The sequence below is a fragment of the Podarcis muralis genome, chromosome Z, assembly GCF_964188315.1.
Source record: "Podarcis muralis chromosome Z, rPodMur119.hap1.1, whole genome shotgun sequence".
NCBI lineage: Eukaryota > Metazoa > Chordata > Lepidosauria > Squamata > Lacertidae > Podarcis > Podarcis muralis.
Window position 1 is genome coordinate 16,257,675 of NC_135673.1, and position 23,944 is coordinate 16,281,618.

General features: G+C 46.1%; 1 protein-coding gene across 23 annotated transcripts in view; it reads left to right on the forward strand.

Annotated features, from left to right (window-relative positions):
• Window positions 1-23,837, forward strand: part of FNBP1 (formin binding protein 1) — a 118,488-nt gene extending 94,651 nt beyond the window's left edge. For 4 of the 23 annotated variants that reach the window (XM_028714394.2, XM_028714398.2, XM_028714401.2 and 1 more), the window contains 7 exons: window positions 4,570-4,584; window positions 4,754-4,789; window positions 7,992-8,101; window positions 9,896-10,028; window positions 11,548-11,669; window positions 13,678-13,817; window positions 14,433-17,827. In XM_028714394.2, the coding sequence (XP_028570227.1) occupies window positions 4,570-4,584; window positions 4,754-4,789; window positions 7,992-8,101; window positions 9,896-10,028; window positions 11,548-11,669; window positions 13,678-13,817; window positions 14,433-14,611 (735 nt within the window). In that variant the 3' untranslated portion in view covers window positions 14,612-17,827. Of the gene's footprint in view, window positions 1-4,569; window positions 4,585-4,753; window positions 4,790-7,991; window positions 8,102-9,895; window positions 10,029-11,547; window positions 11,670-13,677; window positions 13,818-14,432; window positions 17,828-19,022 lie in introns of those variants that run through there. The other 19 variants (XM_028714400.2, XM_028714404.2, XM_028714409.2 and 16 more) reach the window with 10 other exon arrangements.
• Window positions 23,838-23,944: the final 107 nt, after the last annotated feature.

Below are 23,944 nucleotides of genomic sequence, written 5' to 3' on the forward strand. Positions count from 1 at the left end.
CTGGATATGGAATCGCAGGCCTGGAAGGAACCCATAGATACCATCCAAACTGACAAACTCCCCCCCCCCCAAAAAAAAAAGTTGTGACAATGAAGAGGGTTCCAGTGTGGTTGGGAGGTCCTTGTGGCTTCTTGTTGCAAACTGCCAATACTGTATATTTGCAACTGGAGATGCTTCACAGGAGGATAAGGACAAGCCTTATAAAGCTAAGAACATTCTGTATTGTTATTATTATTATTATATCAGTGGGCCTCATTTCCTTGAGCTACACATTAAACTTGGAAAGGGTTCAGAGAGATTTGTCCGAGGCTCTCAAAAGGAACTGTTGCATTGGCAAAACCAGAGACTTGGGGTTGGGGGGGGGTAAGGCCTGTTTTGCCCGTTGTAAGTGAGAGTCATCGTTTGTGACTTATCCAATAACACATAGAACTTGCTGGCTTTTTCATGCGCTCTTGTGTGTTATTGACGCTTGTGGCTCTTAGGCTTCCTCCATCTGCTCACCGCAAATGGCTACCTTAGAATCATCCCCAGGATGCGCGCCTGAAAAAGATTGACTCCTTTCCCCCTCTTCTGTTCTTTTTTTACATTTCCTAGAAATGTAATTAACTAGTAATCACCACCTCATCAGCTCCCCTGCGCTCCAGAGTCTCCAAAATTGGCTGAGTGAATATCTCAAGGTGTTTTTTTTTAATGACATCCTAAATAATGTTGTAGGGCCTACTGGTCGAAAGGCAGAGTTGAAAGGATGCATGCTTAACTGATTAATTAACAAAGCCCACCCAATGCAGCAGAAAATTAGGAACAGATGAAATTGACACATGTTACTTATATAGTGCAGCCTTTTAACAAGGCCTCATAAATTACTACATGCCATATTGGTCCGAATATAAGCTGCCCCCCCCCCATATAAGCTACATGCTTAAAATGAGATCTCTTAAATCTTATCTTCTTTACCGATGGGAGTCTGATTATAGGCCACACTCAGGTTTTATACAAGCCAGATTGGGGTGGCCTATACTCAGCCCAAATACTATATATGTTGTTTGATTTGAAGGATACATAAGCTTGCATTTTCCCAGCTTCTTTTCACGACATTGTAACTAGACCACCATTGTGCCTATTTTACCAACAGGGATCACCTGAAACAAGGAGTTAGTAGTCTTTTTGCCTCAGCGCGAGAGTCTAGACTGGCTGGTGATTTGAACCCAGAACTCTGAAGATCCAGTAGTATATTCTCTATTCCAGGGGTCAGCAAAGCTTTTTAGCAGGGGGCCGGTCCACTGTCCCTCAGACCTTGTGGGGGGCTGGGCTATATTTTTAAAGAAAGAAAGAAAAAATGAATAAATTCCTATGCCCTACAAAAAAACCAGAGATGCATTTTAAATAAAAGGACGCATTCTACTCATGTAAAAGCACACTGATTCCCGGACCGTCCGCAGGACGGATTGAGAAGACGATTGGGCCAGATCTGGCCCCCAGGCCTTAGTTTGCCTACCCAGGCTCTATTCTCTTCCAGATATTGTTGGACTCTGACTCCCTGCAGCTCCAGTCACTATGACCAATGGTTAGGGGTGATGGGAGTTGTAGTCCAACATCTGAAGGGTCCCAGATTCTTCATCTCTGGTCTATGCACTGGGTTCCTGTTGATCTTTCAGGGAATCACAACGTTCTGCAATATATTTCAGTAGTCACTGCTCTGTCCAGATCAGTGTCCTTTGAACTTGGGCTCCCAGAAGTTGTAAGACTACACTTCCATCATCCACCGCTACCTTAGCTCCATGGCTAGGGATGATGGGAGATAAGAGTCCCAACAACTAGGAGCCTCAGTTCAAAGAACACTGGTCTATACTGTATTGAGCCCTGACATGTAGACAGTTTTGTTTTTAACCTGGGAATTGGTGAATCATAACAGCTAAGAGACTGACTTCCAAATCTGAAAATCCCCTTGGTCAAATCTCACGGAGAGCTTATTATTTCATAAAATCTATATACCGCTTGATTGTTGTTGTTTTCTAAAAAAAACTTCAGCGGTTTACAAAAAAAAGGATAAAACAATAAAATTATCACTAAGAAAAATTGACAACCATAATTGTAAGTCTTTCGAAAAGTTAAAATAACAGTAGACTAGAAACAGATTAAAATTTGCAAGCCGCTCTCTCACTCTCTCTTCAGCATCAATTTTCCCATCTGCGATATGGGTATAATCATTCTCCATTCCCTTTCAGAGTTTCCACAAAGATTTACAACAAGATAATGTGTGTGGAACATTTAAAAGCTCTATACAATCTAGTTTTGGTTTTTAAAACGTGCCATAGATTCAGAAGATCAGAAAACAAAAAACATCCCCCTGAGCCATTTGAAGCTTAATATGTTTACCTCGCTGCCCATTTAGGGAGGGGGGGGACGCACGTTTTCACCAGTTAGCGAATCATGCTGCTTCTGTGGCCATTTGATAAGGCTTGGGTGAGCTTTCCATTAGGCGCTTGGTTGCTGTAGTATCTAGAAACAGACCCAGTCGAAAAGCTCCTCACCTTGATCCCTCCCGTCCCTTAAAAAGCTATAGGCATGCTCTGTGCTGTGTGGCTTCCCATTTGCTGGATTTACAGCAAAATGATAGATAGTGTTTGGTTGGCTGGCCATTGTCTGGCCTTGTGGTAGTCTTGCCTCTAGAAACTCGTTCTTCCGTTGGCGCACGTAACATTGGCATCCCTGTGCCTTATATCTGACGTAGACTGCTTTTTTTGTAGGCAAGCCGGTTTTCTCCCCTCTCTCGTTACCGCCACTGCCGTCTGTAAAATATGTACGAAATCCTCTTGACTTGTGTCATATGTGGCTCTGCTGAAGTTCACAGGGATGCTAGCATTCTGGCTGGGTGGGTGGTGTGTTAAAAGGTCTGCCAAAATTTCATGGGGCAGGGGTGGAGTAGAGGGAGGAAGCAAGCAGGTGGGTTGGGATCGTGACACTCCCTGCTCCTGCAAAGAGGGCTCTGGATTGTTTCCAGCACAGGCCCATCAAAATGGCATTGCCTCCCCATGATTGCGGGGTGGATGGTATTGGTTCTTTTGTGTATTTTGAATCAATTTAATGGCCCTTTCATGATCCACGCAGGTTCTAATTCCTGGACTGGTGGATTTGTCCTCTCTCTAAGCCTGCCCCATGCTTCTGTATCTACAGTTCTGAGGGACAGGGCTGTAGCTCAGTGAGGACTAGAATATTACTTCATTTTAGGTGTGCCACTGTTGTATAGTGGTAGAGTATATGCTTTGCATGCAGAAGGTCCCAGGTTCAGTCCCCAGCATCTCCAGGTAAATCTTGGAGAGGCTCCTGTCTGAAAACCAAGGGAGTCACTACTGGTCAGTGTAGACGATATTGAGCTAAATGGACCGATGGTCTGACCATGTTTAAGGCAGGTTTCTATCCTAGCTGATCCTTTTAACTGCAGGTGTCAAGGGATTGAATCTGGGACCTTCTGCATGCAAAGCATGCACAACAGTGGTTCCCCTAAAATGAAACAAGATTCTAGTCCTTGTGGTTCTGAATTAAGGGCTGATTTAAACAGGAACATAGGAAGCTGCCTTACCCAGAGCCAGACCATTGATCTGTCTACCTGCAAGTTCCAGAAATTAAACCTGGGACCTTCTGCACGCCAAGCAGCTGCTCTTCCGCTGAACTACGGCCCTCTAATAACTGTAGAAGCAGAAACATTAAAAAATGCATCATGTTAGGAAGAGCTGCCCTTTGAAAAGGTGTATATTAGGGGAGTTTGCTTTCCCAAAACCATATATTAGGAGAAATTTGCAGACTAATTTTCTTGAGGGCATTTTTTTTTTAATTGCAAACTGGTCTAGAATTGTGGAGCATTGAAGTTTGGAAAAACAAGAAACAAAGAGATCCTAAAGTTCACCAATTTGTCCATCCTTACTTGAGATACTTCCCTGTGCTCCCACTCCACCCTCTGATAACGCACTTAGAATCATAGAATTGGAAGGGACCTCAAGTGTCATCCAGTGTTTCCCAACCTTGTGCCTCCAGCTGTTTTTGAACTACAACTCCCATCATCCCTGACTAGCAAGACCAGTGGCAAGGGATGATGGGAATTGTAGTCCAAAAACAGCTGGAGGCACAAGGTTGGGAAACACTAGCAGGAATTGCTTAGCAATCCACTCCAGAATAAGAGGCAAACACTTTTAGAAACGGTCAACAGACGTTTCCCTTGTTCTCAGCAAAACAGCTAAAAGCAATATGTAGTCACTTTTGCACTGTGCACAGACAAAAGTCAAGCACTTAAAAAAATAAAATAAAATTTACTTATCCGCGCCTGCAGAAAAAACAGCAGGCCGTTGGTAACGTTTCTGACCCAGCTCTCGTGAACTTTTGCACAGATGTGTGACAAAGGCAGTGTCCCATTTTCACAAGCCGTGTGAGGAGTGTGTGTGACTGTGTGTATAGACGTGCATCATTTGATTATAACGTTGGAACAGGTCGAAGTTCCACTCCTTCTGATATACCTTTGTGTTTTTTCCCCCTCTTTCTCTTTCTCCTCCTCTACTTCTCCGTTCTTACATGAAGCTTTCTCTCAAGCTGGTAAGCACAACCGCAGCAAATGTTCTTTCGCGTCTGTGTTTTGCAATCACAATTTTTTGTCCGCGTCAGTTGCAGCCCATCTTGAGCGAGCGCCCCTGAAATTAACTCAGATTTTCTGTTGTCTCTTTTCTGTGTGTGTTTTTGTTGTTTTGCTTTGATATTTTATCAGATAACTCTGAATATGCAGGTCTGGAATCTAATGGAGGTGATCCGGTTTTAATGCTTATACTGAGCTGCTAAAAAATAATAACTCTTTAATTTTAGTAGTTTAGTACTTTAATTATTAGGTGTGTGGTTTTAAAAAATACAATCCAAGGTTGTAAAAATGTAGTAGGATTTTTTAAAAAATTACTCTTCATTAGGTTATCAAAATAGAATGATTTTCAGTGTAACAAGCAATCACATAGCATTATAATTATTTATCTATGATAAAATCAAATGAAGTAAAGATGATTCCTGCTTTGATCTGTTGCTGCATCTGATATAATGCATGAAATATTCATTTATCCTTGGTTGCAAAGATATTTGGTATCAGTAAAAGTAAAAAAAGAAAGTGTTGGTGCTTCAGTAAATTACAGACAAGAACCCAGATAATTCAAATGGCGTAGTGTGTGTGTGTGTGTGTGTGTGAGAGAGAGAGAGAGAGAGAGAGAGAGAGAGAGAGAGAGAGAGAGAGAGATCTCACACTTTCAATGTCAAGCCACAAAGATCCTAAGGTGGAAAATCTAGATCAATGGATCCCAAACTTCTTCATCCCTCCACCTTTGGTTCCATGCCCTCATTCCCATGCCCCCTACCCTATAAAAAGCATTATTCAGAATAGTGCTTGACACAACATACAATAATAATTAATTGCACATTTATTCAAAATCCAGTTAAAACTGTTTGGTTTAATTAATTCAACACAGCAGATGAACTTTTTTTCAATGATACCAGCTTTTCAAAGTCTGGTAATCATTTAGCAAGGGTACAACAATTATTTAACTAAAGTATTTCACTTTTCAGGGGACGCGGGTGGCGCTGTGGGTAAAACCTCAGCACCTAGGACTTGCCGATCGTCAGGTCGGCGGTTCGAATCCCCGCGGTGGGGTGCGCTCCCGTCGTTCGGTCCCAGCGCCTGCCAACCTAGCAGTTCGAAAGCACCCCTGGGTGCAAGTAAATAAATAGGGACCGCTTACCAGCGGGAAGGTAAACGGCGTTCCGTGTGCTGTGCTGGCTCACCAGATGCAGCTTATCACACTGGCCACGTGACCCGGAAGTGTCTGCGGACAGCGCTGGCTCCCGGCCTCTAGAGTGAGATGGGCGCACAACCCTAGAGTCTGGCAAGACTGGCCCGTACGGGCAGGGGTACCTTTACCTTTACCTTTATTTCACTTTTCAGTAAATTCTTAACACGATGGGTGGGCTTGATGAAGTGATACCAGTTTCCCAATGTCTGGTTGCAAGTCGCTTAGCAGGAGTCTTAAATCACCAGCTTCACATCCCCTAGATAATCCCACTGGCCCCCCAACCAGGGGCAGTACTGCACACTTCAGGAATCACTGGTCTAGATTCAAGAACATGCAGCACACACGGATCCTGATCCCAACATGTATTTCTAGCCCCCAGGCCATTGTGTGGGGAATGGTCAGCCAGCCCTGATACTGAATTTTTTGGGATCCTTGTCTGTTTTTCACTGAGATCAGCTTCAACCACTGCTCTGATAATTCCAGTGACTGGCCACAAAGCATTTCCGTGTCTGGGTGTTGATATTCATTGGTCAGTGGCAAACTACGTTTTTCAGCCTTTACACAATCGTACCTCAGAACAACTAACGCCTTGTAATCAAACCCCCATCGATCCCAACTAAAAACGTTAACGCCATTTAATTTCAAAACTAGTAGTGATAGTGGAATGAAGTTTCTTACAGATATTAATCTGAAATCCTGAATCAGATAACAAAGGGTGGGGTTTGCTTCAAGATATGGTGCTGGAGAACCCATAAGCTTGGGGAATACAGAGGTTTTGATCACCAAACTATTTATAAGGTTGTTCATTGGATTTTATGCCCTGGTTTTAACCTTGTTCATGACCTTTTCAGCTTGGCTAGAGTCTGGTTATTTAATAATATTAATTGGAATAAAGGCATCTTAGTGGATTAATCCCATGAGCTTTAGTTGCCAATAAATTTGTCTCAACTGAAACTGGTATGATTAAGCAATTAAGCAATTAAATTTGCTTATGAATGAAACTGATGGAGTATTGCCAGCTATGCATTACTTAGAGCAGACCCACTACAATGAATGGAGCCGAGTTTGCCGTGTTTATTAATTTCAGTGGGTTTAGTCTGAGTAGAACTAAAATAGGCTATGAATCAATAGTTCTGATGCAAAGCATGCTTCCCTGGTCCATGCGTCTGCCATCGATGGCATCACCTCAGAAGAGGCACCCACTGCTGATTGCCTCTCAAGAAGCTGATTAGTCTCTCCAGATTACTCTCTCCAGTATTATTATTATTTTCTTTCTCTCTGTCCTTTTAATAGCAAACTCAAGTGGTGAGGGATGACAGGACGGGAGCCAAAACAGGCCTTCAGTTGGCTCAGGGGAACCCCCTAGTGTCTCCATACGCACCCTCCAAAAAAAGAAGGAACAAAAATCTTTTAAAACTATATTGTCCTGGATTATCTCTGGATAGACAGGCAAATTAGTCGAAAAGGAGCTGGTGGATTATTTACAGCTAAATAAAAGTACATCCAAACGAACTGGGAGTTATAATCGAAAACATCCAGGCTGAGGAAGGCAAAAGCAAGTATGTAAAATCAAGAGGTGTTTTCACCCCCGTCACACCCCTCCAAGAGGCATTCTTACAGGTCAGGGGCCTGCTCCAGTCCAGCAGAAGGACTGGAGAATAGGGTGGCACAGGGGCAGTGAGAGGCACAGCCTGCAAGGAGTCCCGTGGGCCAGTTGGAGACGACCATAGGGCCAGAGATTCGGCCCACGTACCAGAGATTCCTCACCCTTCGCGTGTACCATGGGGAACAATGCCCCTGTCACACTGCCTTCGTTCTCCGAAAGAAACAACAACAATTGTCTGCCTCCAGCCAGTGGCAGGGCTAAGTGGGCTGTTGTTCTGATGCCAAACTAGAGCAGCGCCTCATCATGAGAGGGTTTCTGTTTTCTTGCCCTAAACAGAACCACCATTTAAATCAATATCAGGCTAGGCTATAGCAAGAACGTGCCTGATCACTTCCATCCTTGACGAAACCCTTGCAAGGGGACGTTCTTCACCCCTTAGACTAGTGAGGACCCTCTGGGTCTCCAAAAACTGGGATATTCCTTGATGGGCTGAAATTTACAGACCTCTCTTTCTCCCTCTCCCCCCCCCCACCTTGCTCCCTCCTTTTTGACCGCTACCCTGGCATGTCTAGGGTGGCGGACCAGAGGACTTCAGCAATCTGCCCCCTGAGCAAAGAAGAAAGAAGCTGCAGCAAAAGGTGGACGAGCTGAACAGGGACATCCAAAAGGAAATGGATCAAAGGTATGGTTGGCAGGAACACGGAAAGAAGGACTTGTGGCTCAGTGGCCCTTGGCTTGCATTCAGGAGGTCCCAGGACAAAGTGCCGAGGACTGTCCTTGAATCTCCCATTTCTTGGACCCCAGAGTAGGGGAACAAAGCAATTTCAGCCCAGAAGTGGTTCACTTGGCAAGTGAGAGGCATCTGGCAGGGCTGTGGCTTTCTGGGCAGCTTGGTCTTCTGTTCCAGGGACTTCCCTTCTTCAGATGCCCATCCTGCACCCTGGCTACTAGCTCACTCTGTAGAAATGTGCAAGCAGGATTTCCGCCCCCGAGCAAGCAAGGAGCAAGCTGGGAAATTTCAGAAAGGTGCCAGATCCCCATACTTAACCAGAAAGCCAGGCCAGTCGCTATCATTTGCCCTAACCTACCTCACTAGGTTGTTGAAGGAGAGGGACCAGCCAAATACATCTCTGATTCTGCTTTTCATTCAGAAGATCCTGGGTTAACTCTCTGGTGGCATCTCCAGGTATGCCCGGGAATGTCCCCTTCCTGAAAACTTGGCGAGCCTCAGTTGCCAGTCAGTGTAGACAATGCTGAGCTTGATAGACCGTCAATGGTATAAGTCGAAATAAAAATTTTAAAAATTGTCCAGTAGCACCTTAGAGACCAACTAAGTTTGTTCTTGGTATAAGCTTTTGTGTGCATGCACACTTCTTCAGATACCATGTACACCATGCACCATGCACATGAAAGCTTATACCCAGAACAAACTTAGTTGGTCTCTAAGGTGCCACTGGACAATTTTATATATGACTTGCCGATCGCATGGTCGGCGGTTCAAATCCCCGCGGCGGGGTGCGCTCCCGTCGTTTGGTCCCAGCGCCTGGCAACCTAGCAGTTCGAAAGCACCCCCGGGTGCAAGTAGATAAATAGGGACCGCTTACCAGCGGGAAGGTAAACGGTGTTTCCGTGTGCGGCTCTGGCTTGCCAGATGCAGCTTGTCACGCTGGCCACGTGACCCGGAAGTGTCTGCGGACAGCGCTGGCCCCCGGCCTCTTGAGTGAGATGGGCGCACAACCCTAGAGTCTGGCAAGACTGGCCCGTACGGGCAGGGGTACCTTTACCTTTACCTTTTTATCTATCTATCTATCTATCTATCTATCTATCTATCTATCTATCTAATCAACTGCATCAGACCAGCACAGCTACCTACCTGAATCGGTATAAGTCAACTTCCTGTGTTCCTGTTTCTTTGAGCCTTTTATTCAGAACCATGAGGACTAGCATCTATCTTTATTTTCAAGAGAAAGGGCCATAATTCAGCACCTGTTGTGAGGAGGAATATAAGATAGGAAACGACCTGCTAGCAAAGATGTATCTTTGGGGCATATCTTGAGCAGACTGGATCTCGCAACACCTCATGATCCCAGCTTTTGGTAGTGTTGGAGTGTGGGGGAGTGCGCAATTTAATTATTTACTTACATGCTATTTTTATTGCATTTCCATCCCACCTTTTTCTCCAAGGAGTTCAAGGTGGCCTACATGGTTCTCTCCCTCCTCTTTTAATCCCCACAACAACCCTGTGAGGTGGGCTAGGCTGAGAGGCAGTACCTATAACCCAAGGTCACCCAGTGAGCTTCATGGCCAAGTGGGGGCAGGATTTGAACCCTGGTCTTCCAGGTTCTACTCTGACACTCTCTTAATCGCTACATCACCCTAGCTCTCATGCAGATAAGCTCTTTAATTTTTTGTTTGTTGAGGGGCGGGGCGCACTCTAGCCTCCCAGTCCCTGATATGCTTTCCTTGTTCCTTGCAGAGATGCCTTAACGAAAATGAAAGACGTCTACATCAAGAACCCGCAGATGGGAGACGCAGCCAGTGTGGATCTCAAGCTGGCCGAGCTGGCCCAGAACCTGGAGAAGCTGCGTCTGGAAGCCCAGAAATTTGAGGTATGGGAAACAGCTTCTAATTTGAAGGCAGCGAAGGGAACAATGATACTTTACGACAGCGATGGGGAAACCTGTGAACTACATCTCCCATCATCCCTGGACCATTGGGCATGCTGGCTGCAGGGGCTGATGAGAGATGGAGTCCAACAAATGTATAGGGGCGACCAGACCCCTGACCCAAGAAGAGGCATCCTCCTCTCTCATAATGGATTGCCTCGTTAGGGACTGGCATTCTTTCACCCCTTGCATTCCCACCTCTTGAAGTAGGGAACCATGATCCAAGAAGAGTGATTTCCACTGGAGAAAGGGCCCTAGCTCAGTGGCTAGAGCATCTGTCTGAAACCCTGGAGAGTCAATGTGGACAGTACCTACGGGACCGCCTCTCCTGGTATGCCCCACGGAGAGCCTCAAGGTCCATAAATAACAACACCCTAGTGGTCCTGGGCCCTAAGGAAGTTAGATTGGCTTCAACCAGAGCCAGGGCCTTTTCAACTCTGGCTCCGGCCTGGTGGAACGCTCTGCCTTATGAGACCAGGGCCCTGCAGGATCTGATTTCTTTCCGCAGGGCCTGTAAGACAGAGTTGTTCCGCCTGGCCTTTGGCTTGGAGCCAATTTGATTCCCTCCCTCCCTCTCTTTCTTTTTTCTTTTCCTTCTCCTCCTGCAATGAGGCTACATTTTAATATTTTAATGTTCCATTATTTTAATGTATTTTATTTTTGTTTTTAAGTTGTAATCATTCTTCTTGTTTTTATTATTGCTTGTAAGCCGCTCTGAGCCCGGCCTTGGCTGGGGAGGGCGGGGTATAAATAAATTATTATTATTATTATTATTATTATTATTATTATTATTATTATTATTACTGTGCTAGAAGCACAAATGGTCTGACTGAGTATAAGGCAGTTTGCTTTGTTCCTGTGTTATTAGGAAGAGTTTTTAATTCAGCTGCCTGCCAAACCAGCATGCCAAGGAACAGTTCACTGTCAGGAAGCCTGTTTGAAGCTGCCTGTTTCTAGTTGGTGCTTGGATTCAAACTGCACCTGTAGACAGACATTTGCAAATGGAAAGCTTTGGGGTGTCTGCATAAGGAAAATGTCCATTCACAAGTGTCCAAACTGCTCTTGCAAATGGCAAAGCAGTGCTTGCTGTCAGTCCCAGCCACCTGGCCCATGAGTGAGGTCAGAATCCAGCCTAGATGCTACCATCAAAAAGGCCACTTCCCCCTTCAATCTCTGACCTGCCCTGTTAGAAGAAGATCTTAACTATCAGGCTTTCTTTAAAAAACAAAACAAAACATGTTTTATATTAACTTTTCAAATTTTACAAATTCTTTTAAACAACCACCAGAACAAATCTCTTACCTCTATTGACTTCCCATCCACCCACGATGTTCTTTTCTTACCTTATAAAGCAGCTGTATTACTTACATTTTACCCTTAACTGAGTGTCAGGAATATGTAGGATAAGCTGGCCCCAACCCATTGTGGACTGAGATTTAGTTTCACTCCTTTCCCACCACAGGGCTGGCTAGCTGAGGTAGAAGGCCGGTTGCCTGCACGTACTGAGCCAGCACGCCGCCAAAGCGGGATGTATGAGCCTCAGAACACCTTGACTGTCAACAACTGCGCCCAGGATCGCGAGAGGTACAGTATCTGTATTACACGGTGTCTGTTCAGCAACCTTGGGCTGCCGTTTTTGCTCGAAACCCTCTCAGGTTACTTCTGTGCTAAGAATTCGTACCTGCACTACCCTCGAATCCCTCGAATCTCAAAAGACACCTAAACACTCATCTCATGAACAATTGCTTGCTTTTATGTGCAGGGAGAATCCAGGCGCGATTTCTGCCATTTCCCACACAGCTAGACTGGGGTAGAGGCTCTGCCTGTCCATTTAGAGAGCCAATGGCCACTAGGCTAGCTAGAACACTAAACTGAGCTGATGGTGTGAACCAGCCATGGCGGTTCACTATGAAAAACATACCATCCCTTTCTTTCTGCCCCTCCATTTCTCATGCACAAATTAGGCGTCCCAGAGTAGGGGTAAGAGAGCCTATTGGAGGAGAATGGCAGCCAGCCCTAATGGCTATGCTCTGCCTCCGTGGTTGGAGCCAGTGATGCTTCTGAATACCAGTAGTTGGAAGGCATAGGAAGGAAGAGTCCTCTTGCCTTCAGGTTCTGCTTGTGGGTTTCCCTTTGTGGCATCTGGCTGGCCACTGTGAGAATAGGATGCTGGATTCGGTGGGCCACTGGCCTGGTGCAGCCCGGCTCTTCTGCTGTTCTGCCTCCCCTGCTTCCAGATACCAGGTGCTGGAACCCCAGGAGGGGAGAGTGCTGCTCTTGTGCTCAAACCCTGCTTGCTGGTTTCCCACAGGCACCTGGTCGGCCGCTGCTGTGAGAACAGGGTGCTTTCCTAGATAGGCCAGCAGTCTGATCCAGCAGGCGCTCCTTATGTTCTTATGGGTTAGTAGGACAGAGTAGCCCTGTGTGTGCTTTAACTCATGTGTAGGGCAACGCGCCCTGTTCACGGCATCAAGCCAGCTTCCTTCAACAACTGCACTTCCACCAGTTATCAAGCAGACATGATCTTGAGCACAGCAGCTCACTCTCACAGCTCCCAGGAAAACTTCCCAGCAGCTAGTGGCCCTTGGAGGAGAACTCTGGGCCTCTTTTTCTCCCCCCATACTCCCTGCCCTGAATCTGTTGCCCAAGCAAGACAATTACCTTCCCTCTTTGGCTTCTGCTACTGCTGCTTTAGCCAGTGCTGGTTCTCACTACACAGCTCCCCCCTCTGGCTCTAGATGGGAAAGCAGCAGCAGAGTGCAAGAGCTTCTTGGCCAATCTTTATATGAGGGATGGATGGACAAATAAATCTGTCATTACTGGCCCTCCCAAGTTTTTCACTCCTCAACTATTTCTGGATTATTTTTTTAAAAAGAAAAAAAGCTCTTTGTAAATTGGATCGGTATTTCCTTGGGGATTTTAAAAATAAATCATATTGTTGCTTGCCGTTTCGACCAGTATACGTGTTTTTTTGCAAGTGATTTTCCCTGGTGAAATACCTTTTTGTGTGTTTCTTTTATCTGCTCTGCTAAATGATGTACCTGCAAAATACGATTTAGGAAAGGTCGATCACAAATGTGACAGAGTGTCAGCCTTGCATGTAGAAGGTCCTGGAAGCATCAATCCCCAGAATGATCCCCATGAAGAACAGGGGAAAGACTCTTTCCTGAAACCATGGAGAACTGCTGCCAATCAGTGTTAGGCAGCACTGAACCAGATGGAGCAATAGTCTCACTCAGTGCAAGGCAGCTTCCAATACAATTTGGCCTTTTATTCTGAACTATGAGGACTAGAATCTTGCCTCGCTGTAGCTCAGCGGTAGTGCAACTGCTTTGCATGCAGAAGGTTCCAGGTTCAGTCCCTGGGATCTTCAAATACACCCGGGGATTACTTTGGGCTGAAATCTGAAGAGCCACTGCTAGTCCATGTCAAACAATCCTGAGATGGATGGGCCTGCACCGTCCTTCTTGGTGTAAGGCAACTTCCGAGACTGCTATATAATGACGCTGGCAGACCAGTGTCGCCTCCTCCCTCCTTCCCTGGCCCTCCAAGCCTGTCGCTATAGTTGCTTTGTTTCTTTTCCTGTGTTGAGCAGTCCAGATGGCAGTTACACAGAGGAGCCGAGCCAGGAAAGTGAGGTGAAAGTGCCGGCACCGGAATTTGACGATGAGTTTGACGATGAGGAACCGCTTCCCACGATCGGGACGTGCAAAGCTCTGTATACCTTTGAAGGTACGTCCCAGATCCCTCAGGGCCAGGTGCAGTTTGTGGCCAGGGGGTCCCACTGTGGCCAGGTGCAGTTCCAGAATGTGGCCAAGGGGTTGCACCGTGGCACGTGCAAACAGACAGGAGGGGGAACCCAGGGACCACCACCCATACCTTTATATTTGAGGATCTTTGGCGCATACACAGCAGCCCCCAGGTCATCCTCATCCTCCTTTTACACACATGTGCCATTGCAAAACAGCTTCCAGGTGCTTCATAGGAAGTGTGGTGTAGTGCTTAGAGTGTTGGATTAGGACCTGGGGGACCAGGGTTCAAAACCCCACTTGGCCATGAAGCTTGCTGGATGACCTTGGATGAGTCACTGCCCCACCTTACAGTGTTGTTGTTGGGATTAAATGAGGAGGGAGGGGACCATCCTCCTTGGAAGGAAAGGTGGGATAGAAATGAAATAGATGGTAGATAAATAAATAAATGTGGGGTGCTTTTATCGTTTTAAAGAAAAGATAAGAGAGAGAGAGAGAGAGAGAGAGAGAGAGAGAGAGAGAGAGAGAGATCCGCGGGAAACACTAGTCCTAATCTGTCAGGGGTTTTGCTTTGTTTTTTTTATCCCCTGTCTCTCAGGTCAGAACGAAGGGACGATCTCAGTCTCTGAAGGAGAAACGCTGTTCGTCATCGAGGAGGACAAAGGCGATGGCTGGACGCGGATCCGGAGGAACGAGGACGAGGAAGGTTACGTCCCAACCTCCTACGTCGAAGTCTTTTTGGAAAAGAATGCCAAAGGTGCAATGACTTACATTTAGCTCGCCTGCCTGGGTCGCTTTCTTTGCTTCCGCAGGGGCGCTTTTCCTCCGCTGCTGTGACGAAAGCCTTTTTGCACCAGGAAAGTGCATTACTCCCTATTCCGAAAGGAGCAGGCTTGTGCTTCTCCAAGAACTATGAAAGCTTGGTCAGATGAGAGGGTGTCACAGGGAGAGAGGGGGGGGAGAGAGAGAAAAAGTATGGGTATAATTGAGGGATATGCTCCCCCCCCCTCAAAACTTTCCTATCCTGACACAAGAGTTGAAATTGCTCAGTTTCGCTCCCTCGAGGCACAGAATGCACGGCTAATTATAGCAGACAGTCCCTTGCACTTCTACTTGAGAGTATGCATCATTGTCTGTTTATTGGGGCTTACTCCCTAGTAGGCATGATTAGGGTTGCGGCCTTAATGAATATTTCCGTTCTTCTGCAAGTAGGAAAGTGACATTTGTTTGTTGATTTCATAGTATCGTCTTGGACACAATTGACGTACAACTTGTAGGCTCTCATCTAAGCTAGCAAAATGTGGCCTATTAAGCCTTTTTCTTTTCTAAATTTTTTTTGCTTTGGGGGGAGAAGCCTTAGATTCAAGGTCATACATCTTCTGTTCACCTTGCAATCCTGCCATTCAAGTGTGCAGCATCTGAGGATCTCACTTTTTCCTTTTTTTTCTTTTTTTTTGAGACACAGTTTCTAGCCCTCGTGAGCACGGGGGATGCATTTGAAAGCAAGGGAATGGTGTCTTAGGAGAAATGCAGAAGCAGATTGCTGCTTCTAGACAGAGGGGTGGTGGGATGGGACAAGGAGCAAGGGGCTGGACCCCTTCCCTTCTCCACCACTAGCAAAGGTAGGAAAAATTGTGAGCTTCGCTGGCTCTTTCTCTGGGAGCTGCTTTTCACCCCACCACAAGAGCACTTAGCTCAGAGATATGGAAAAATGATCTGCCCTAGCAGCAGAATTGTGAATATAAAGTCCGAACGTAGGGTTGTTGCTGTTTTCATTGTTCAACACACACACAAAGATGTGTGTCTTTCTTTAATGCACACCATGGTGACCCGGATGTGTGTTTTTATTTTATTTTATTATTTTATTTTATTTTTGTGTTGCTGTTGAAAATGATGGGGTTTCTCAGAAGCTTTCACAGCAGTTCCCAAATGGTAAGACTATTTCCTGCCTCCCAGGAAGACAAGCTTGCTAAGCGATCTTCCCTTGCAGCTTGTAAGAGGACGCCAACCTGTCTTTTCGGTAGAGGGGGTGGCGAGGCCTGGAAAGCCTTGCTGGTGCTCTGTGTGAAAGGGATGTGTGCCCGAGGAATCTTCTACGGCATGTAGCGTTCCACCTGTCATTGGCTTCCTCACACACACTCACCAAATGGAAGAAGGTCCCTGAAGGCAAAGATCCTGAACCCACACCAATCCCCGTAAGTTTGGCTCTGTGTACCCACAGAAATGGGCACCAGGCAACAGCTTCCTCTGCCACCTCAGCTTCCACTGTTTTGAAATCAGACGTTAGCTTCTAGCCCTTAAGACTGCAGAGGAAATAGTCAGCAGGAGGAGAGATCTGCAGCAGGTAGGGCATTGTGTGTCCCACATAGGTGTTTTAAACCCTCTGTTGTTCCTAGCTGGAAGCAGAACAAAACATGGAAAACAAACGGGTATTTGCAATTTAGTGCAAGATCAGGTTTTTTGGGGGGGAGCAGACCTTTTGTATTACAGTGGTACCTCGCAAGACGAATGCCTCGCAAGACAAAAAACTCGCTAGACGAAAGGGTTTTTTGTTTTTTGAGCTGCTTCGCAAGACGATTTTCCCTATGGGCTTGCTTAGCAAGACGGAAACGTCTTGCAAGTTTGTTTCCTTTTTCTTAACACCGTTAATACAGTTGCGACTTGACTTCGAGGAGCAACTCATAGCACGCGGTGTGGTAGCCTTTTTTGAGGTTTTTAAAGACTTTGGTGGTTTTTGAAGCTTTTCCAAAACTTTCCCGACACCGTGCTTCGCAAGACGGAAAAAATCGCAAGACGACAAAACTTGCGGAACAAATTAATTTCGTCTTGCGAGGCACCACTGTACTTTGGAGGATGCTTACAACCTTGTCTGATGGAGATCAGAATTGCTGGAACAGCACACAGGTGCTGTCTCCGACACTCAAGCCAGCTGGGGAAGTTCTCCGGTTTTGCCACGGAGGGCACCCTGCTCCACGACTCACTGCTAACACGTGTCAACTCCAGAGAGGTGCTTGTGCATCAAGCATCATTGTGCCATACTGTAACCCACCCACCACCACCAAATGGACACCTGGGCCTCTTGCCATAGTAACCATGGAGTATTACACTTGCTGACCTAAAGAGGGGACATCCGTCTGAGCCCTATCTGCTTGTCCGTGGGGCAGCATTATATGCCCAGGTAGTGGGCAAAGGAGATCCAGCTACTGCAAAGAAGCTTTTTTTCCCAGCCTACCATGAGGCAGGCAAGTGGAATTGGCTGGAGAAGAGTGTTGCATTGCCTCATCTTCAACATTTTAGGGCGAGGGTGGAGGGTTTGCTTTCATCCCCGGGGAAGGGTCCCTCAGTCTGCTTGCAGATTATGTCTTGTGCAAACCCACTCACCTGCTGTACAGTATTATTGTTGCAAGGCAGACACAGATTTGGAAATGCATCTTTGCCCAAGGTATTATCCTGACCGGGGCAAGTTTTTTCTCAAGGAAACGCCGTCCGCTTTGGGTCTCCTGGAATGTAGATAAATCTTCCCAGGGAGAAGCCCAGAGACCTTGTAGTACAACCATCACAGTTTGCAGGCATTTTCCCAACAGGTCAGACTCTCCCACTGTTGAAAGGACGCCGATGCACTTTCGAATCTAGGATGGTTTTTTAAAAGTGATTATTTTCATGTTTGCCAAATTATTTTTTTAGATGTTCCTGAGAGCAACTCAATGGCAATTGTGTAAAAAGCAACAAGGGCCATTAAGTAGATGAGCCATAGTGTGTATATCATGTAACTTAAACAGATAAAAAAAACCTGTTTATGATGTTGAAGTTTCTTTCCTTCTTTTCTGTGTTTTTCCATACTTCCTGCTTCAGAATCAGCATTGTAGGAAAGTCCACCTTCTGAGGTTTGTTAAATCTAGAACTGGTTTTTTATTATAATTATCATTATTCTATTGAGTTCCTTCTCTTAATTATTTTGCTATCATTTCCAGCAATAAAAGAAAAAGAACCTTGTTTTTTCTCAGGCTCGTGAGATTTTCTTTACGTTATCTGGCCCCAGAAATAATTTGTTTACTTTGCCCATAGCTGCTGAAGACCATGGCATGACGCTAAATCACATCACTGCTTGTTCTTCCATAAAGCTGTTCATAGACAGTTGCCAGTTGCTTCCGTTTAAAAGTTGCTTTTCATCTGCCTTAAGAGTTCTCCATTTGCTTCTATCTGCTAGTGCAGAAACCATGGATTGCTTGCTTTTTTTTAAAAAAAAAGTTATTTGTGCATGCCACCTTCTTGAATTCAGAATAATTTTCCCTTCAATGCTTGCTTTAAGAGAGTCATTTTATCCGGGGGGTGGGTCTTCATTTCACACATCCAGATAATGATCTGTTGATGTTTAAGAGTCTGATTCTTGTCACAAATGTCCCCTGCCTGGAACCCAGGAGTTGCTGCTAGCTAGCATTTCAGACATCCCTGAACTGGATGGACCAATGATCTGACTCATTGCACAAGAGGGCTTTTTAGAATTGCCCACAGAGAGGCTGGCTCCTCTGCCGATGTAACGCATTGCGCCTGAATCAGCAAATCAAGAGGAATCTAAGGTCACATCCATACCACGTTTAAAGCACTCATATCACTTGGACAGTCATGGCTTTCCTCCAAAGAAAACCTGAGAATTGTAGTTTTTCTAAGGGTGCTGGGACTTGTAGCTCTGTAAGGGGTATCCTTCTAACTCTTAATTACCCAGAATTCTTTGAGGAAAGCCATGGCTGTTAAAGTGGTAGAAGAGCGCTGTAAATGTTGCTAATAGATGTGACATAGGACAAAAGATAGCGCAATCGTTGCCTGCAGCTACGCCTGTCCATTTATTCTACCCCGCCACTGATCTATCATTTGCATCAGTGTTGGAATAATAATATGAGGTTCTGTAATAAATAAGAGTATGTCATCACCAAATAAAACCCAGTTTATAATCAACTGAGTTAGGACTGCACGTCTGTGCCTTCATGAGAATCTTCCTAAAAAGGATCCCTGGGGAGTCAATAATAATAATAATGTATTTGTTTTGTTTTCTTAATCCATTTCTGCTTTAGCTCTTCAAGGTACAGTGCCCCTGGGTCTTTGCTTTTTGAACACCTCCTTCCCCCAAACCTCTCCCAACTTGTGTGTATCTAACGAAATCTCTCTTTTCTTTCTCTCTCTCTCTGTTTAGATTCCTAAATGTGTTGGCTGCTGGTAACAAGAGCATCGGGGCGAGCAGGGGCACAGGAGAAACAAATGGTCTGGTTTTTTTTAAGCACCCTGTTTGCACCAGGGTTTTTTTGTGGGTTCCCCTCCCTTTTTTTTAACAACAGCAACAACCCTCCCTCATGTTAGGCTCCCCTCCCTTGAAACGGAGCTATCATTTGCAGAGGGAGGAAAAAACTCCTGCCCCAATAGTGGGTGCATTCCATGACTCCCAACATCATCACCTAGTTGCTTGCTAAAACTCTCCAGCATGCCACCTGCTGCATCAAACTAACCCATCCCTCCTCTTCCTTTTAAACTATGTGGAGGTTCCACCAGAGTCTCATTTAAATGGAGGACATAACCAAAAAGCTTCCGTCATGTCCGTGTTGCCCTCTGGTAGAGGCAACAGCAATTTGCTTTGGCTAGCTGACTGCCATTATGTGCCATCTTTGCTCATCCATCTTGACTCCGTTGCTGGTAGTTTCTAAAAGGGGGTTTGCAAGGCAAGCTGCCTTTGTTCCCATTTTGTAGATGAGAAACCGAGGCTGAGAAAACACCGAGGTTCTGCTTTCCTTGCAACCTCACACAGGCAAACCCACTTAAGCACAGGGCTTCTAAACCAGGTGTGGGGAAACCTTTGGATTTTGTTGAACTACGATTCCCATCATCCCTAGCTACTGACAGCGCTTGCTGGGGACCTGATGGGCATTGTGCCATCATTCAGCAACAACTGGAGGGCCAAAGATTCCCAGCATGCCTGCTCTAGACAGCAGTGATCAGCACTAAATAGTGAATCAAAACCAGTTTAAAAGTCTTGCATTCAGTTCTGGTTAGGGAGCTTGGCAAGTAGATTGCTGATTTTAATCAGGCCTAAACACTGAAGTAGTTCAGTTGAAACCCAGCAGTAACATTATGGGTTGTATCCAATGTCTGCGCTGCTCAGAGTAGACACATTGAAATTAATGAGCATGGCTAACTTGGATCTATTCATTTCAGCGTGGCTTTACCCTAAGTCTGGAGGATCTAACAAGATGGCCCCTGGTGGGCCCTGTAAGAACAGGATGCTGGACTAGATGGGGTCCCCTTGGGCCTGACCCAGCAGGCGCTTCATATGCTATTACTGCTTCATAACCGGACCTCAGCTAGGAACTCAGGAGGCAGCCGTTGAGGCTAGCTGCCTTCTCTGACTCAGCCTGCCTTCTGCAGAATGGGAATAATAAGTGCTTCCTTAGGGCAAGTTTGGAAGGTCTACGAAGTGCCTATGAGAAAAGGACCGCAGAGATACCACATAATAGTATTTTCATTTTTTAAAAAATAGAACTTATTTAAATAATATTTAGTGCCACTCACTTCTGTCTCTAATCTTAAGATTGGCAATGTGGGAACAGGGTGGGGGAACTTGTGCCTTCCCATACTCTGATACATTGTGGTTGGACTCCAGCTCCCATCAGTCCCTGCAGCCACCGTGGCCGATAGGAATGATGGGAGGTTGAGTCCGACAGCATCTGGAAGGTCACATGTCTCCCCATCCCTGATCTAAGCAGCAGCATTCCCTAGTGCATGTCGGGTATGGAAGGATGTCTCTGTTGAAAGAGAGAGGGGGAAGGATGCCTGTTCTTAGATCAGGAGCAAGGAACCTGTGGTCCTCCACATATCTGTTGGACTCCAACTCCCATCAGCCCTAGCCAAGGATGGTGGGAGTTCAGGGAAATCCAGTGGGTCACTAGCAAGCCATGCTTGTTGTAGATGTTTATGTGGAAGCAAGCCCCATTGTGCTTAGTGGGGCTTTTCTTCTAGCTGATATGCCCAGGGTTGTGGCCCTGGTCCTGCAACCAACTCCAGGCCGCTGCAAATAAGTGCCAAATCCTGCATGTTAACACTGCAGCGCACTGAGGACACACAGCAGCAAGCACAGCATTGTTCTGACAACTATTTCCCCCATTATGCTGTGCTCACTGGTCCTATCCAGGCATTGTGTTTCATTAAATACATGAAAATACGCCTAGGAAAGAACGTAATATGTGAAGGGAAACCCCCACCCACCAAGAAACAAATAAGCAATAGATGGGTTGAGATGGTATGTGCCATTTGTTCAGATATCCTTTTTTTGGGGGGGGGGAGGGTTGGAGAGACTGAACACTTCCTGACATCTTCACAGAGTTCAAGAGAAGTCAGCCCTTGTTCTGAAGGCCTTCCTGAGGTCTAGCCTCTTTCCTTAGTTTTTGCCCTTAGGGACTGCATTCCCCACCCTCAACTGCATCCGCAGTGAGTAGGCCATTTCCTTTCATCCCAAGTTTAAATTTTGTCCACATTGTGGTTTTGCCCACTGTCAAGGATTTACTGGAGAGCCCTAATAGGTGCTTGTTGGGAGGGGCCGGAGTGTGCTCTTGCTCAGCTGACGCTGGAAACCTCGCCATGCGCCCCTTTGCAAAACGCCCGCCTACCTGTGCGCCCAAAACCAACGCCCACCCCCTGCACGCTTCCAGCCAGTTTTCTGCAGACCTCCGTTTCCACTGCCTCTGGGCCCGCATGCTCGCCCCCTGCTGCCTTGCCTGCACCTGCCTGCCTTTTTTTAAGGTGCCCAGATTTAAACTCTCTGCTGCTGTTCTTAATTTATTTGGTCCTTAGCATCTCAAGACCTTCCTTTCTTCCCTTCTGCATGCTGTCTCTGCCTGCTCTTGCCTTTATTCTGCTTTTATTCCCATACCATGTCGAAACAAAATCGCACTCTTGATTTATCCTTCCCTGCCACCCCAGTCCGTACTGGAACGTCATAGCCCAGCACTTTGGCAATGTAGGTGTTCTGTCTTCAATTCCCTTTTTGGCAATGTGACCGGGTTGATTAACTGAGCAGTAGTTTCATCTGTGTTCACGCTGGACAGCACACCTTCATCATGGGCGGCTGACTGGATGTGGCTTTCTTGCTGCGTGAAAGATAAAATACTTTGGGTTTTGAGCTCATGCCTTCGTCTCCCAAACACCTGCATTTTGACAGCGGGTGACGGATCACAGATCACACTGAAATAGCCTGGCCCAGTTCTCATTTAAAAGACCCACATGCACACACTTGTTACAGAGTGTCTGCCATACATGTGAATGGATCGTTGCTGTTAAGATCGTCAGCGCTGGAACTTCTGCGGTGTGGTGCTCATCGATAGAGGCAGTTCGAGACAAACAAGTGTGGCCCGTTCCAGGTAGCGGAAAGAGGTTTCAGACTGAGATTAGGAGACAGACTGATTTCCAAAAGCAACCTATTGTTGGTTGTATTACAGCTGGTCACCTGCCAAATGGGGGAGGGTCTTTGGCTTGGTAGCAGGGCATCTGCTTTGTATGCAGGATGGTCCCAGCTCAATCCCCAGGGTCTCCAGGTAAGGCTGGGAAAGATTTCGGTTTGACACCCTGGAGATCCACTGCCAGTCAATGTAAGAAAGAGCAGGGCTAGAGGACCTGGGTCTGCAGCTCCCACCAGTCCCAGCATGGCCAATGAGCAAGGACAATGAGAAGGCCAACATTTGAAGGGCCAAATGTTCCCCACCCCCTGGCAAACTGTTGTATGCGTTCACCCAGCATTGGATCACAAGCGGAAAGGATGAAGCAAGTCTGAATGGGATAAAGCTCTTGTCTACTCTTGTCTACAGTGGAAAGGCTGGTGTGTTGGAAAGTTGCATTTGTGGTCCATGCGTGTGCATAGCTGGCCGTTTGCACATCATCATAGCATGGGGGCAAAAGCCACCAGAAAGTGTGTCATGTTGCTGGAGTAATGTATAGGATGGGCCACACTAAGTGACACCCAGAACCTTTATCTTCCAATATTGTCAGCTGGCCAATACTGTGGGATAGTCAGGGCTGTCCTCACAGTGAGATAGACCTGTCATCAGTGGGGAGCAGGAGGCAAAAAGAGTGCAGAAAGTAAAAAAAAAAGGGGGGGAGGGACCCTGTTCACTAGGCTGAATTTATGGGTGAGGAATGCCCTTGAGCACCACCGTTCCTATTCAGGAGGGACGCAGAATACAGATCTCAGCTGCCATAGCATCTGCTTCAATTATATATTTATCCAGAGGCCAGCAGCCTGAAAAGCAGCCAAGCTGTGCTGTTCAGTCATGAAATTAAAAAAATGTAGAGTTGGAAGGCACCCAAAGGGTCATCTAGTCCGACTCCCTGCATTGCAGGAATCACAACTAAAGAATCCTGAACGTTCCTCCTTCCTGAGATCTGCAGGAAGACAAAGTTGATATGAAACTTACAGCACCTACAGCTATTTCTGTTGGCAAAGTCTGTAACATCCCTGATCGTCCCAGCATGTAAATAAGATGAAGGGATCTACTTCCCAATTTATGGTGCCACTAATGTAAGAGAAAGTCTGCTTTTCAATAAACAGACATTAGATATAGATAGATAGATATATGTTAGGTGGACAGTATATTATTGTCACCCTGTACCAACAATGCCCAAATGATTGCTGTGTCCATGTGGCTGCGCCACAAGCTGGGGGGAGAATCATTTCTGCCTTTATAACTAGGCTGTGAAAATATTGTTTCCTTGAGTTTCTACAAAGTTGGCAGCTTCTTGGCTACTCTTAAGAACCAAACAGGTAGAAAAAGAAAACATTGAACCACCTTTGACTAAAGGGTCCACTCTCTGTTCTACTAGGTGGACATTCCAGGAAAGAATTTAACAGAGGCACTTTTCTCCTGCCTAGGCACAGAATTGGAAGTCAAGAGAGCACCCATGCGGGTTAAGATTTTTCAGACAGCAGCACTAGTTTGTAAGCACTATGACCCTGTCCATGAAGTGTCAACCCCCCCCCCCCATCCAACTGGGAAATTTGAGTTTTGATACAGCACCAACCATTTTAAAGTAAGGGAACATCACCTAGGGGGAGGTCACCTATTGGTTAGCACCTAT